General features: G+C 41.9%; 1 protein-coding gene across 1 annotated transcript in view; it reads left to right on the forward strand.

Moving 5' to 3' along the window:
• Positions 1 to 13,089, forward strand: part of Depdc5 (DEP domain containing 5, GATOR1 subcomplex subunit) — a 163,037-nt gene extending 149,948 nt beyond the window's left edge. Inside the window, exons 39-43 of the mRNA XM_077796039.1 lie at positions 3,291 to 3,460; positions 6,727 to 6,898; positions 9,595 to 9,655; positions 11,839 to 11,921; positions 12,104 to 13,089. Of these exons, the coding sequence (XP_077652165.1) occupies positions 3,291 to 3,460; positions 6,727 to 6,898; positions 9,595 to 9,655; positions 11,839 to 11,921; positions 12,104 to 12,396 (779 nt within the window). The 3' untranslated portion in view covers positions 12,397 to 13,089. The remainder of the gene's footprint in view (positions 1 to 3,290; positions 3,461 to 6,726; positions 6,899 to 9,594; positions 9,656 to 11,838; positions 11,922 to 12,103) is intronic.
• Positions 13,090 to 17,215: the final 4,126 nt, after the last annotated feature.

The following is a 17,215-nucleotide window of genomic DNA, read 5'->3' on the forward strand; positions in this document are numbered from 1 at the left end:
AAGAGACAGCCAGATGGCGGCCACTAGCATACCCAGCAGAAAGACCTCAGGTGCAACCAGACCTGCAGGTACCCCGACAATATATCTTCAGGCCCTAGCTGGTATCCCTAGACTGAGGCAGCCATGTCCCAAGATGGCAGCGGTGGCAATTACAAACCTGTGGGCCCTGACTAGTGTCCCAAGATGGTGGCGGCTGCATGTAACCAAACCTGCGGGTACTGTGACAGTGGACTTCCAAGCAGCAGGGGGCAGCGGGCAGCCAACAATCCACTGGTGGTCTGCTGCCAGTCTGTAGGCTAGTGGCAGGCAAGAGGCAGGCAAATGGACAAATGGCGGACGGTATGCTGTAGACAGCCAGCTATCAGGCTATTGTGGAGGTGAATGGGGGGTAAACAGCAGGGGATCAGTGGGCAGCAACAGCTGCCTTGAAGAGAAACAGTATTTCCTCTGCTTGAATCCTGAGTCACAGAGCCACAAGAAATGAGGTCTTCTTCCAGTCCACCATCTTGTATCTGTCTCCGAATCCAGTGATACAACCACTTGGCAGAACAGTTCCTTTGGGCTTCTCTAGACCAGTCTGTGTTGAACTTAATATTCCAGATGGGAAAGAAGAGATGTATGTGGTCACTGTTGATGTTTATGGAGTGACCTTATTTTTGCTGGGTGCTTTTTACCTGAGGGAGGGATACAGTGTTTAAGATAGAGAGCAAAACTTTCTTTGATTTGTTCTGTGAAGTACAGGGTCAGTCTGTCGGTGTCATGAATCAGAAACATGAAGCAGAGACAGAGGTGCAGCTTTAGGATCAGAGTGGTCAAGTTAAGGTACCAAGTACCTTAAGCATAATGGACAGTGTTTATGGAGTTATGCCCAGGTCTCACCTTGAGCTTTGGTGAGCTCCTGGCTTAAACGGAGAGCAGAGGGAGAGGAGGGAGATAGAAATGAGGAGGCTTGAGGAGAAGGAGAAAGGGAGTCTATAATCCTCTGCTATGTTCACTTGTTCCTCACCCCTCCTCTGTGAAACAGCTAAGCTGCCACCTCTCAGTTTGGAGACAAAGAACTAAACCAGAGCTATATTCTCAGAAACACATACTAGTAAATGGCAGAACTTAGGTCTTCCAACTCCAAATCCAGATCTTTTGTATGTTTTAGTTTTGAGAGAAAAATAAGTGGTACAGCTGGCAGCTAAATGTCAGTTTACCTGGGTGCCATTCAGTGCCCTAGCTAACTCTTCCCTGCCTCCTGTTAGCAGCTCAGTAAAACTGCTGACTCAGGAGCCATTTTATCCTTGTCAGAGATAATATAATCCAATGCTTCTACCTGCAGACCCAGGACTAAGTTGAGTACTTAAGATAAATAGAAACCATTGAACTCATGGGGGTGGGTGACAAATGAAGGGCAGACCATAATTTATAGAAACCTTAGGTGTGACAGTATCCAAGGCAGGCAGAACAGAGCCTTGACCTTTTAAAATTTCTGAGCCTATTTCAATCCTTTATCTAGTAAGGAACCTGATTTTCTGACACCCCTCTAATATATTGCTGACTTGGGTTGAGTAGGTTTTCTGAACAAGGATGCCAGAGGATAAGCAAGTTTGGCACTGAGCCAGTCTTCCACCAAAGGATGATGGAACAGAGTGTTAAACTTTATCATGAGGTTTTATTTATTGAGAAAAGATTATAGAACTAATGCCTTCCTGGATTGAAACCAGAAAAGGAAGACTTCCTCCTTACTCTGGTCTGGGCTGCTTCTCCTTATATCCCTTTGTGGATCACTGAAATCAGATAATCTTGGGTTCAGCCTGCCTGAGGTTCTGACTCCATAATTTTAGCTAAGGAATCTTCCCTCTTGAACATTGGTTTCTGTCCTGTAAATGAAAGGGTTGGATTTGATTAAGGAGAGGCAAATTGTAGTTTAAGTGGCCCTCTAGTTTATGATTTCTTTGCTTGTTTTATAATTGCCCATTTTTTGAAGAAGAATTTTAGGGTCACAATAAAATTGGTGCCAAAAGTTTATATATATCCCCTGACCACAAATATACCTAGCCTTCCCAATATCAACATCTCCCACCAGAGTAACATTCCTTAAAATTCATGAAATCTATGTTGACATACTATTATCACCCAAAGTTCATGGGTGATAATATAGGATTCATTCATGGTGTACAATCTATGGTTTTGGAAAAACATATAATGACATGTATCTACCATTATTGTATCATACAGATACAATAATGTCGTTGTTTCGTATTTGTAAATGTGCACAATAGAACAATATAATTTGACTGACATCATTCCTCAGTATTTCCTTCTTTTCCCTAGTTCCATTTCTCTAGCTAGTCTATTGATTGCCCTTTGATTTTCATGGGACTTCCCTAATCCCTCCTTTTCCCTCCCACATATGAGAGGAAACATGCAATCCTTGACCTTCTGAGTTTAAAAGCCATCTGTTTTTATAAATAAGTTTTTTTTCCTTTTTTATCTTTGTAGTACTGGAGATTGAACCCAGGGTCTTGTGCACAGTAGGCAAGTGCTCTGCCACTGAACTGTTGCCCCAACCCTTTTTATTTTATGTTGAGAAATGTTTTTGCTAAGTTGTCTAGGCTGGCCTTGAACTTAGGATTCTCCTGCCTTAGCCTCTGGAATTGCTGGGACACAGGTGTGTGTCACTATGCCCAGCATAAAGAAAGCCCATTCTTTAATGCAATGTCTGTGTTTACTTTTGCACTATATTGAGTAGTTGTGACAGAAATTATATGCCCTGTAAAACCTAAAGTAATTTATTATCCATTTACAAACAGAAAAAATTTGGGGACCCTGGGACTAGATGATTTCCAGAAAATTTCTAGAGTCTCTGATTTTTAAAAAAATAGTTTATGATTTTGATACCTGATTTTAGCTATTTATTTTTATGTGGTGCTAAGGATTGAACCCAGTGCCTCAAACATGCTAGGCAAGCGCTGTACCACTGAGCTATAGCCCCAGCTCAAGTCTCTAATTTTCTTTTCTTTTCTTTCTTTTTTTTTTTTTTAAGAGAGAGTGAGAGAGGGAGAGAGAGAGAGAATTTTAATATTTATTTTTTAGTTATCTTTGTTTTGTATGTGGTGCTGGGGATCGAACCCGGGCCGCACGCATGCCAGGCGAGCGCGCTACCGCTTGAGCCACATTCCCAGCCCCGGAGTCTCTGATTTTCTATTAGGCAGTTCTGCAATTTCACATCTGTATGCTCAGTTGTTTATATTTCTTCCCCATCCCACTCCTCTTACTTTGGCCTTTTTTATGTGCTGACACAGCTGCCACTGTCCCAGAGCAGAGGACTGTGACCCTGGATGTTGATGTGAACAACCGTACAGACCGGCTGGAGTGGTGCAGCTGTTACTACCATGGTAACTTCTCCTTGAATGCAGCCTTTGAGATCAAGCTACACTGGATGGCAGTGACTGCTGCTGTGCTATTTGAGATGGTGAGAACTTCATGCATTTGATTAGGGCCTTGTTTTGTTCACTTCTCAGAGGGGAAGGGGGCTCTTAGTAGATATCTCTTTAATTATTTGGTTCAGGCTCCTATTACCTTTTCATCCTATTGTAATAGCCTTAAGAAAATTAAACAGTAAAAAATTCAAACGGGGTACGGGTTAAGATTTCTCAACCTTGGCACTAATAACATCTGTTGTGGGGTGCTGTAGGGTGCATTTCTGTTGTGCATTGTAGGATGTTGAACAGCATCTGGCCTTTATCCACTAAATGCCAGTAGCACACTTCCACAGGGATAACCAGAAATGTCTCCAGAAATCAGCACATGTTCCTAGGGAAGGGGAAGTATTGCCTCCAGTTAAGAATCAGGGGTCTAGAGTGAAAAGCAAGTCTCTATTTCACCACGTGCTCTGGGACTTCCATCTAAGAGTAACCACAACTACCATTTAGTTTAGTGTACTCCTAAGGAGATTCTCTGCATAGACAAAATTTTGCTTCTTATTTTTTTGATTGGGATGGTAATGTAGGATGCATGCTTTTTCCACCCAGTACCTGTATGTCTTCCAAATCAGCACAAATAAATCTGCCTTATTTTTTGTTTGAGTTTTTTAAAAATCATTGCTTTTTTTTTTTTTTTTTTTTTTTTTTTTTTGGTGGTGGTGCTGGGGATTGAACCCAGGGCCTTATGCATGCAAGGCAAGCACTGTATCAACTGAGCTATGTCCCCAACCCCTTTATTTTGTTTTTAAGGGCTACAGAATTTTGGGTTATTCCATAATTTATGTAACCAATTCCTTGTTAATGAGCATAACTGCTGTTAATATGTGAGTTCTCAAACAAGGGTGATTTTGCTTCTCAGGGGCATTTGACAATATCTGCAGACCTTTTTACTTATCAAACATGATGAGGGTAGGAGTACTACTAGCATCTAGTGAGTAGAGACCAGGGTTGCTGCTCATTATCCTAAAAAGCATAGGACAGTCCATAAACAAAGAATTAACTGGCCCAAGGTATCACAAATTCCAAGGCTAAGAAGCCTTATTTTAACTAGTCTTTTTGCCTGTCTTTCCTCCCTCTGTTCTGTCTTGGCCTGACTCTCTAATCAGGACATTTACTCCTCCCACGCTAAGAAGTAAGTCATCCCTGGCCATTGCCCATCCTGGTCCAGTGCCTATTAGAATAAACACTCCTTATCCAGGCTGCCAGTATCTTCCTGGAGCCTTCCTCAATCATCATCACAGTGTGCTACTCCTATTATACACTCTGATTTACCCTTCAAGAATATTTTTCTGTGGGTAAGCTGAGCCTGACTCTACTCTAACAACAGCCTAAGCATTTCATTACACAGCTGAGAACATCTGGGAAGTTAAAAAAGACATACCTTATATATAATCAGAGATATGATAAATTATTGTATAATGGTGTATTAAGAATTGTAATGCAAAAACAAACAAACAAAAAAAAATAAAGAAAAAAGAGTTCACTGAAAGATGAAAGATGTCCTAAGACGAATGAGCACAGCACTGACTGGAAAGTTTTATTGTAGTCTTGGTTTGTCCCATAAGATACTGTTTCCTGGGGCAGAGTTTTGTGTGGGTCTTGTCTGCCTGGCACAGTCAGCCTCAATATATGGTGTTATCATCTTTAAGACCGTTCCCTCAGAAAGACTCACCCAGGAAGTATCCTAAAGACCCAAGTCAAGCTAGGCTCGTCCTGCACAGCTTACAAGGACACCAGCCTCTCCCTAGCTGGTTGACACCAGGATGATGCTCCCTCCAGGCAAAATTAACCCCTGACCCACTAGGCATCAGCATTTTCCTTGCGTGACCTACCTAATGACCCTATCTCAAAACAATAAGACCATAGTAGTCACAAGTACACACACAGTTGGGCAGAAAAAAACATGTTTTGTTTTTTTTTCCCCCAAGGAGTTTAGCAACTCTCTTTAAAAAGTATACATTTCATATCTATACATGTCAAATCCACTCAGTGCTGCAAATGCTTTAGGTGAATTTTTACCTTAAGGCAGTGTTCACATTTGTTGTGAGATTTTATAAGGATAAATATTACCTAAAATAAAAATGTTGTTGACTCAATCTTAGGAATTAATTTGATCAAACCAGATATCTTGGTTCTGTTGTTATGAGAGTTCCTGGGAAAAGATCTAAGAATAATTCCCTTCAATTTTTAACATAATTGTATTTGTGTAAGTTAAGGTATGGCCCATACTGTTTTTTTTTTTTTTTTTTTTGGCTAGGTCTAGCTGGGATTGTAGTCACTCACCACAGTGTCTAAATAATTTTCAACCTGTAGCTGAGAGGCTGAGGTGAGAGAATCACCTGAGCCCACAAGTTCAAGACCAGACTGAGTAACATCCCAGGACCCTGTTTGGGGAAAAAAAAAAAAAAAAAAAAGTAAATAAGATAATATTTGACACAGATCTCATCTGTATCCCAGAGCCTCATCTATCAGCTTTTTTTAATGGCTAAGTATTGAACCCAGGACCTCATTGATACTTGGCAAGCACTCTACCACTGAAACATACATTTCCAATTTCAGCTTTTTTTTTTTCCTTTTAAAAGTATACATTGGTTTTATGGTTAATAAAAGTATCACAAAAACTCAAAAATTGTTCCATATAGGAAAATGTTATTGATGGGAAGAAGTATGTCTTTCTGCCCCAGTAATTCTCATTTTTGGTCTTTCATCATATGGCTTGGGGGAATTTCCCAGAGAGTGGTTCTGATTCTACATGTCAGTGCTGATCACTTTTGACAGAGGTCACCAGAGTCCTCTCCACCCTCTGTCATATTCCTCTCAGCCAGTTTAAGTGGATTTTTTTTTTCCTATTTGATGCTTTGGACTTATTAAATTCCTGATACAGGGTAATTTAGCAGGACTTAACCTATATCCTGTGACCTTCCTCTAGTATACCACAGAATAAGAAGGGTTTTTAGTTCTGTCCAGGCTGTTTTGTTTTTTTTTTTTTTTCAAAGAAAACTCTGATGTTGTAGAAGCATGGGCCATGAAAAGGAACTTTTGTTTATATCACAATTTTTTTGTGTATATATCAAGGAAGTGAAATTGTACTTTTTTTTTTTTCTTTTGTCATAGGCCTGTTTGTAACAGGGGACATGTGTAAATGAACATACCAATCATTGCATGCCACAGCTCTGGCAGGATTGCTCCTTGGGAAGTATTTCTCTTGTCAGCAAGAACATGGAGATGACACTCTTTTTTCTGTACTTTCTGCTAGGTCCAAGGTTGGCATCGAAAAGCTACCTCCTGTGGCTTTTTGTTGGTACCGGTATTGGAGGGTCCTTTTGCACTTCCCAGCTACTTGTATGGCGATCCCCTGCGAGCCCAGCTCTTCATCCCGCTCAATATCAGCTGCTTACTCAAGGAGGGCAGTGAACACCTGTTTGATAGTAAGAGCTACTTCCCTCTGAATGTCATCTCGATGAGTAAGGCATCTCTCCTCAAGGACACCTTTCTGGCTATCTAATCATCACAGGCTAGTGAAAAGGGAGAGCCTTTCTACAAGGACCCAAAAGGATCTAGATTTCTATCTCATTCCTCATTTAGCAACTGGGTAACCCTGGATAAATCACTTAATATCTCTGAGACTCCAAATCCCTTATTCCTAAAATTAGGATTGACCAGAGCTGCCTTGCCAAAGGCTATCTTAAGACCTGAAACCCTGGTGGGAGAGGGCATCATGCCCTGTAACTCTCTAGCAGTACTACTGTCCTCCCACATCCTCCTTTCATTTGCTCCAGCCTAGGTGGCTTGGGTTTCAGGGATTTGAACCTTGTGGGAGGCTTATATATGCTGTTCTGTGTAAAAAGATCCAAAAGAAAGGTATTGGAAAGCAAAACAGGAAACAAGTTTTATTGGACAAAGCTGCAGTGTGTCAGCCCTTGGAGCCTTGAATGTGGCTAAAGTCCTGCATCTCAAGGAAGACAGCAGTACTCATCAGTTCAGGGCCTTTCTCCCAGGAAGAGGGTCATCAGTCAGAAAGGGAGCACATGGGACCCACTCTGACCTACTATTTGACCTTAGTCCATCAGGTTTATGACAGATTAAAGGATGAGCTCTACTTTATACAGTACATCATTCTTTATTACCATGCATTCATTGCAGATGAACTTATTTGTATAGCTCCTACAAATCTTCCCATGAGTTCTCAGATGTTGTTTTTTAATATGAAAAGCTAGAGTTGATGCCAATATGTCAGGAGTCCTGGGATATAAAGATTATGAATGGGAAAGAAGTAACTTGAATGTAAGGGAGATGCTTTCTTGCTGCGCTCTTGTAAGTTTATATCATGGCTGGCAGCAGAAAACCAGCCCAGAGGGTGAGGAGGTTTTGCCAGGTGGAGCAGGCCAGGTTCAGTGTTCCTGAGCTTTTCATGTGAGAGGCAGCTCTTTTGAGCATACAACCTTCTAGGGGCCTATCTATGTTTTTTTTTTTTTTTTTAAACTATTTTGAAGACTTTTTTTAATGTGCCAGGTGAGCCCCTTCCTGCCAGAAGTCATGGACTCTGAGATACATAGAGTTTACAGAGTCTCCACCTCCACTCTTAGTGAAACAGCACAGAATAGCTCACGGGACTGCATTAGAGGATATTTTTGTGCAAGTCGATGGTTTTTCTGGCCATTTGTAACCCAGTCTTTAAGACCAGCATCCTCGGTTTGTTGCCAACATAAGTCCTGGTTTAAAGGAATAAAGCCTCAAATTTAAGAATCAATTTTCCTGCTTCTGGGCCTCCTTCTGTTACCGCTGTTGACCCGTGATGAGTCCTTGCTTCCCCAGTGTTGAAGAATAACACCAGAGAAGCACACCGAGGCAAGGTTGGAGTGGAAAGTAGAGGCTTTATTAAAGGACAGCAGAAAAGACTACTCCAGAAGGAAGAAGGGGACCCAAGAGATGGAATCCGTGGAAGTGCAGTTGTTTTCCCTTTTTATAGTTCTTTCAGTGATGGAACTTAGGTGGGAAGGCCCGAAGGGTGGGGCACAGGTGGGGCAAAGAAGTAATCTTTATTAACATTTCTTTGGGATGGGCTCTGGGCCTTGGGCTTTTTCCGGACTTCATTAACATTCCAAGAGTTGTTCTGCTTTTCCCGGAATTCATTCTTAACATGGCCTCCATTTTGGATCTTACTCAATATTAGACCTGATTTACCTAAACTACACTGACTACCTAACTACCTAATCTGGCTTCACTTCTGTTATCTCTGCTTTTGCTAACAGTGAATTCAGAATCTTAAAAATCTGACAAGCATGTGCTGTCTTTGTGTGTTTTCCCATTAAAGCCAAAACCATTTTCTTTTTTTCCCTATTGTTCAGAATCCTCAAATTCTGAGGTAGAAAGTTCCAAATATGAAAGAATAACGAAGCCACCATAGGCATCCCTAGTTTTGGGGTTGACTGTGCAATGGCTACCCCAGCCCTCAGCACCTTCACCCCAAGAGCAGCCCAGGCTCTGCCGCCTGTTGCTATGTGACAGCCTGTTTAGCTCTCCCACCTCACTCAGCTCTTGGTCCACAGCAGCAGCCTTGCAGGAGTGAGGCTGGGTAATGCAGTGGCTGATGGTGAGGGTACCCAAGTGCTCTGTTTCTCCCCACCGCCCTAATTTCCTTTCAGAAATTCATTTTTATGTTTACTTGTTTCAATTCTCTTATCCCTAACGTGGAGCTTATAATATTTTCTTTCCCTCTAGGGAAATGGAAGATTGGTAACATAAAAACATGTTTTTTTTTGTTATTGTTGTTGTTATTTTTTAGAAGCAGCTAATATGCATTTAAGGTTTGTCTTGTTTTTGTATTTAAAATGCTCTTTTCAGCTTTTGACATGAGATATTATTATTATTAAGCAGTTCACACTGGCTCCTGAGGATTCATCACTTTACTGGATCCTGCTGTAGCTCAGGGGAGGACATGGTGAACACATACATGTCCTTTCTTTGACCTTGGGATGGAGGATGATCTTCCCAAAAGAGGTTGTGTGGAAAAGCAGCTTATGCTCAACGAGCAATAACTGCTAAGAGTAATGAAGGGCGCAGAAACCCAAATGCAGGCAAAATCTTGTGATCACAAATCAACATAGAATCTTTTGTCTTACAGGCTTTGAACCAGAAACATATTGGGATCGAATGCATCTTTTTCAGGAAGCCATTGCACACAGGTTTGTCCCTTAGCAAGAGGCATTAGTAGGAAGGAATCAGTATTTATCTCCAATAGCAATTAGCAAAGTGAAACCCAGTTTGTTTTGTTCCTGGGGAAAGGGATCTCTTCCACTAATGACAGATTAACTACTTATCTCCAAGACTCTTCTGAGATAAGCACACCCTGCCAGTTTTTTTTTTTTTTTTTTTTTTTTTTTTTTCAGATCTCATTGCCTTCTTTCAGTTGAGGGAAGATTTTAGAGCTCTCTCCCCAGCCTCCAATGAGAGCCTCAGTCAAGCTATTTAGAAGATAACACAAAATGGAAATATATAAAATTTGAGACCCTTAACACATGTTGAAAAGTCAATGAATGGTTAAAAAGCAATAGATGAGCTTATAAATATTTCTTGACACCTAATATGTGTGCTAGGGAAAGCCTTCCCTAGGCTTAGCTGTCTGCCCCAGACTAGACCAGCAACCACACTGTCTCAGTATCACTAAGTTGGTGTCCAACTGCTACTTCATGTTAATCATGGTGAAAACCAAACCTCCTATTTTGTTTCATTAAACTTCTTGCTACATCTTGTTCAGTGTCATGTGAAATATACCTCCCCTACCAGGGATTCCCAGGTCTTTCTACTCTAATTACTCCATCCTTTTCTCCTGAACACTGTATCAATCTGTTACAATGATTTGGGAGCCCTGGAGAGCAAAGGTATGCATTTTTCCCTTTCACTATGCTTAGCACAGTGCCTTGCCCAAACTGGCTGTTTTTCTTGCCATTTTTCCATGGAGTGAAATTCTAAGGGGAACGTGGCTCTAAAATGATACATTTAGCCCATTTACAAGGTCCATTTCAAAAAAAGCTATGAAAAGTGTCCATCTTCCTTGGATCCCCTCTGCTCTGACTCCTATCTCCTTTAACTTCATCTGGGTAGCTGGGTGAGATTAGTACAGCCCCTTCTCTGGGATAGGAGCTCCTCGCCTTCACTGTAGTCCTGCCTTACATTCTCCCCAAGTGGGCAGTGAAATAGCCAGGGACTTGTGCTGTGTAATTTTTTTTTTTTTTTAAATAAAAGATGTTCCTGGTAACTTAAGAAAGAAATGAAGCAAGAATACTCTGGTCAGGTTGATTCATGCTGAGTAAATCATTGAACTTGATTGGAAAGTAGAGAGGAAGCAAAGGCAAAATCCAGACCATTCTTATATATGATAGATTCAGTTTGTAGATGAAAAAGCTTGCAGTGCATATTTGCCTATCCATTTAATTTGCACATTTGATTTCCTATATATATATATATTTTTTTGTAAATTCTTAAGGAATACCAGAGTAATGCCAGCTTCTTGGATAAAGGCTAGTAACCCCTCCTGGGGAGCTCAGCACAGAATAGGAGACAGGAAGCTTATCTCCTTAGCTCTGCCTACATCACTGCCTTTGTTATGTAAACCTCTCAGGCTTAGAGGGCAGGCGCCACGCCACATCTGTTAGCACGCTCTTAGCAGTTAGGGCTATAATAAATGTGCTTTATGGAAATAGAAGAACCAGAAATAGAACAAGTTATAGATGAATAATGGCTCCTCCTGCCCATTTCCATAGTGCAGCAAAGCAAAGAGTCCCAGGTTGTTGTTCCTCACTTTTAAAGAAAGAATTTCAATTGAGATATTTCATTCTATTTCAATTCAAGGCCTTTATTAAGTACTTTCTAGATGCTTAGCCTGAGAACAGTGGGGAAGGGGGAGAAGTGTGACTAAGGTAAATTAAGATGGGGAATGTATGTGGGTGGGTGTTGCTGCCAATTGGCACCTGGGATAAATTCCAGCAAGAGGCAGAGGGAAGACATAGGATGAGATGGGGGAAACCTACAGTGGGGAGGGCTACTAGGATAGCTGGGGATGTGGCAGGAGAGAGGGTTGGCTGTATGAAGAGTGCATCAGGTAGAGGGGCTTTCATTCATTGAAATCATATGGTTGACCCAGGAGATGAAAGGTGTTGGGGCACAGGAGAGCTGGAGAGCTGCTTTATGAGTAGGGGTGGAGGTTGGGGAGTAGAGAGGGTGAAATAAAGCAGCCTGCCTGGTCCACCTTGAATGAGATCTTTTCATATACCTTTATCTCAAGCAGTTAGTCTTATTAGCCACTCTTTCCCCTTGTCCCTCTAGCTAAGGAGACCTTAACCAGTATGCTTTCCTGTCCTTCCCTTAGGTTTGGATTTGTACAAGATAAATATTCTGCCTCTGCATTTAACTTCCCTGCTGAGAACAAGCCTCAGTATATCCATGTTACAGGTGAGGAACTATGAGCAAAAAGGTTGACTAGGGAGGACTCTGGCAGGTGCATGAGCCCTGAGGGGCCTGGGCCTGTTTAGAGATCCCTTTCCCTGTTCTGAACCTGTGGTGGCAGAAGCACCTCAGCCATCTCCAGGTGCTTTCCTGGTGGATACTATACAGGCCCTGCCTTTTCCCTACAGGAACAGTGTTTCTGCAGCTGCCCTACTCCAAGCGCAAGTTCTCAGGGCAGCAGAGGCGGCGGCGGAACTCCACCAGTTCCACAAACCAAAACATGTTCTGTGAGGAACGGGTTGGCTATAACTGGGCCTACAACACCATGCTTACCAAGACTTGGCGCTCTAGTGCCACAGGGGATGAGAAGTTTGCAGATAGGCTGCTGAAAGACTTCACAGATTTCTGCATCAACCGTGACAACCGACTGGTTATGTTCTGGACAAGTTGCCTAGAGAAGATGCATGCCAGTGCCCCATGAAGCCAGGCCATACAGGGCTCAGAAGGCTGTGCACATGCTGGGGGCCAAGGGTTCAGGTCAGGCTCTGGGTGTCAGGTGTCAGTTTGCCTCTGCTGGTGTGTAGGGGCCCTAACTTTTTTGGGCTCCCACAAGTATTCTAGAGGAGAAAGACTTGGGCAGTAGCTGCTGCTGCCACCACCACCCAGCTCCCATCAATAAGTGCCCAAAGCAGGTGGGAGGCACAGATTGTCCATGGGAGGGCTTTAGTATTTGGCAAAGGGGGCAAACAGTCCCTATGAATGTCTTTGGAGAAGGGGTGCCCCTGTTAGTATCATTTTCCTCCACCATCCATGGACAATTGGAACAGAATCTACTGCTTCCTGCCTAGGAGTATGCACGGTGTATAAGAGAATTCTGTGAAATAATGTACCATAGACTCAAGCCAACTGTATATACCTGTACATACCCGAAGGAAATAAAGCTCCACGTGCAGCATCTCTATTGCCAGCTTCATTCCTGGCAGCAACAACCCCACATGGAGTGGGAAGTCGTGCCTGGTCTATGCAGTAACCACAGATGATGAAGACTTCAGAATGTACTGCCTCAGAGAGGGGCTGTGGGTTAACTAAAAGATTTGTTTTCATAGGCCCTTGGGCAGAAGTAAGTTGCTTCTGATCAAGACTAGTGAGCAGATAGTACCATGCAATAGGTAACTAACTGTACACTTTTGCTATTGAAGATGGATCTTGCTGAGTATGCCCCATTCTGGCATGCAGACATCATGGCATTCTGAAAAAATGTCTAAATGCCTCTATTTAATTCAACTTCAGTTTGGGTCCTACTATTTAACAGGACATGACTCAGCATCGTGCCTCAAATGATGGGCTGGGTGCTGCCGTGTGGGGTTTGGGGGTCTCAAAGGTGAGAGGGACGATGGTAGCCACTTTTTCCTCTTTCATCTCTCCACCTGGAGTTAATCACATGCCCTGTTTATTTACCTCCTCGATACCTTACAAATCCATCCATTTCTTCCCAGGCCTGTGAAATCCAGGCCTCCTTTGCCTTTATCTTACATTCCTAGGAAAACTTAACTTGCCTCTGCTTTTGCTTCTGGCCATTTTTTACTAGGAAGTAGGGGGCATATTTTTAAAAAACCACTCCAATTTTGTCTGCCACTTATTTTAGAATTCTTTGATGACTTGAACTTCAAAAACCATAGATTCAGTCTATGGATGTAGCTCAGTGGTAAAGTGCTTGCTTGCCTAGCATGTTCTAGGCCTTGGGTTTGATCCCTAGCACTACCCAAAACAAGAATTTGGCCTGCCCAACCTGCTCTCTGGGCTATTTCTAGAGCCACCCTTCCATTATTCAGTCCCTAGAACTTAGACTTGTCTAACTCAGAACCTTTGCACACAACATCCATCTGAACTTTTTGGAACTCCTAAGGCGTATTTGAGAGAATGGTTTTGTTAATACAGGTGAAGATGTAGTGGTTAATTCCTGACCTGGAGTCTTTTCCCCCCTTTCCTTCCCTTGGACAAACCATTGCTCCTAAGTATCAGTCTTTTCATCTATAAAATAAGAAGCTATATCTTGGGGTAGTTGGAGGAGCCAAAGACAGATAGATGTGAAAGGATTTACTAACGAGAGGTAGTAACAGTGATTTGCTCTCTGGTGGCTCTTCTCACATTCCTGGATAGGAGTCTTCTTCATGCTCTCAAGGCAGCTTCCTGAGTGATGAGTGCTGGCACAGCTGTTGGTGCTCTGTTCACACCATATAGAATGACCACTGGTGTTCCTCAGTATCAAGTGTATGAGGCTATCATTTGCCCCTACTTTCTGCCACTCTTCCAGAGATGATCCAGGAGAACAGGGACAGAGAGTGATCTGGCAGAAGAATGGGCAGCTGGTGAGTTAGGATACTGTGTCATTTTTCTGTCAGAGCTGGACCCCAAACACACCGGCCCATGAGCCCCATCTTCCTCTTTTTTTTTTTTTTTTTTGGTATCAAGGGTTGAATTCAGGGGTATTTAACCACTGAGCCATATCCCTAGCCCTTTTTATTTTGAGGCAGGGTTCTTGCTAAGTTGCTTAGGGCCTTGCTAAGTTGTTGAGGATGGCTTTGAAGTTGCGATTCTTGTGCCTTAGTCTCCCAAACTGCTAGGATTACAAGTGTGTACCACACGCACCTGGCCTCTGCATTTCGCTTTTTGATGGGTATTTCCTCCCACCCACTTCTGCTAGCCAGAATCTTGAATCTTAATTCAGTGTCTTCTTCTTCCATCATCATTCAGTTTTCCCACCTATCCATCCAAACTTTTTCTCTGACCTGCCCACCTCCTTTCATCCCTGCTGCCCAGGTGCAGAGAATGGATGATTTGGTTAAACATTGATATGGTTTGAATGTATCCCCTGCCTCTAAATTTCATTTGTAGTATCATTAAAATTTGGGTGGTAGGGCTTTTGGAATATACTAAGGATTAGATGAGATCATGAGGGTAGGGCCCCAAGGATGGCATTGGTGACTTTATAGAGGTGGAAGTGAGACCCCAGCTAGCATGTTATCTCTGTCTTGTCATGTGATGATGCTCTTTGTTCTGTTGTGATGTAGCAAGAAGGTTAGTATAATGCTCTTAGATCTTAGTGTCCAGAACCAGGAGCCAAATAAACTTTTATTCTTTATAAATTACCTAAATTTGGGTATTTTGTTTTGGCAACAGAAAACAAACTAAGATATATGGCAGATGTGTGCATTCAGACCAGGTGTATAGATGTGGATAACCATGCCTTGGTATAGATGAAAAAGTAGCGGATTTGGCAAGAGGACTTGGGTTTGAATTTCAACCTTGCCATTTGTTAGCTGCAAAAATTTGGGATGGTCTGTCTCCTGAGCCTATTTCTTCATTTCTTCCCTTTCTCCTCAACCCCTGTACACACATACACACACACACACACACACACACACACACACACACCCCTCCTATTGTTGCTCTTTTATGCAGTGACATTGTACTTATCTGCTGACCATTTCAGCTCACTTGGCTGGGTATTTCCTGAAGGCAGGTACCAGACCACCAGTCTCTGTGTATCTCCCTTGCACTATAAATTCTGGCGTATACATTTAACAATACTTGCCATTAATTTCTATTTTCTATTTCCAATTTCCATTTCTGCTTAGACATGAAAAGCATCTAGTCAAACCCTGGGATGGGTTCTGCAAAACTTATCTGTTATGTGTTCATGGTTCCCTTGGCAGCTGGTACCCTTGTGTGAACTCCTTAGATGAGAGGGCATTACAGGGCAGGGCCCCTCTTAGGTGATTGGGTCAATCTGTGGCACTTTGTGAAGCTGGATCAAAGGCCCCTCTGCTTGTTCCACTCATGAGTCTGCTCAAGCTGTAAGACTGGCAAATCCTACCACTGCAGGACTGGCTGCATACTTTGCCATAGGCTGCTATGGTTTGAATTGGTCCTAGAGTTCATGTATTTGAAACATAATTCTCAATGCAGCAGGGCTGAGAAATGGGATGCTTCAGAAGCCATTTGCTCATAAAGACTCTACAGTCATGGGGTTGGGGTTGTAGCTCAATGGTAGAGCGCTTGCCTCGCATGCATGAGGCCCTGGGTTCAATCCTCAGCACCACATAAAAATAAAGATATTGTGTCCACTAAATAAAAACAAAAACAAACAACTCTACAGTCATGAGGGGTTACTACTGTTACTATGGGAGTGGGTTGTTTATTGCTAGAATTGGGATTCTTAGAAAGGTGAATTCAGCCCTCTCTTGTCCTCTTGCTTTGTGCCACAAGATGACACAGGAGAGAGGGCCTCACTAGATACTAGTACCTTCACATTGATCTTTTTGATTCTTGAACTAATAAATTTATCTTCTTTATAAATTATCTTGTCTCTGGTATTCAGTTATGTATGCACAAAACATTCTGAGACACAGATCTAAGCAAAGAGAAAATGCAGAAGTCCTTATGTAAAAACCTGAAGGAAATTGTTAGTATACGTACTGAATTATGAAACTTTTCCCCTTAAAACATTTTATTTCTTATACAACATAATACAAGTATTGAAGGTATATGAGAAGTAACATAAATTTATACATTATAAATAATATTTTTGGTGACAACCTTTAAATTCTACAAAAACACTTTCCCAATATTAGCTTGATATAAGTTTTTTTGGCTTACTTTTATGTACATTTGTTAATTATATCCATGAAAATGTATACTTTTAGCAATTTTGTTAATTGATATACTTGAAAGCAGCATCAATCACTTTTGGCAACTGCAAGATAACAAATAAGTTTAATAATTTATGATTCAGAAGAGGATCTTTGGGCTGGGGATGTGGCTCAAGCGGTAGCGCACTCGCCTGGCATGCGTGTGGCCCGGGTTCGATCCTCAGCACCACATACAAACAAAGATGTTGTGTCCGCTGAGAACTAAAAAATAAATATTAGGGGGCTGGGGATGTGGCTCAAGCGGTAGCGTGCTCGCCTGGCATGCGTGTGGCCCGGGTTCGATCCTCAGTACCACATACAAACAAAGATGTTGTGTCTGCCGAAAACTAAAAATAAATATTAAAAATTCAATAAATAAATAAATAAATAAAAAATATTGAAAAAATTCTCTCTCTCTCTCTAAAAAAAAAAAAAAAAAAAAAAAAAAAAACAGAAGAGGATCTTTTCTGTTGCTTTAACTATGAATCGAGCTTGTGAGGGATTTTCCTGGGCTGGAACAACACCAGATAAGTTTCTAATCAATTAGATAATATAAAAATATAATCAATAACAAAATATAAACTTTATTATACCTATAGCTAATGATTC

This window comes from Urocitellus parryii, chromosome 3, assembly GCF_045843805.1.
Source record: "Urocitellus parryii isolate mUroPar1 chromosome 3, mUroPar1.hap1, whole genome shotgun sequence".
NCBI classification, from domain to species: domain Eukaryota; kingdom Metazoa; phylum Chordata; class Mammalia; order Rodentia; family Sciuridae; genus Urocitellus; species Urocitellus parryii.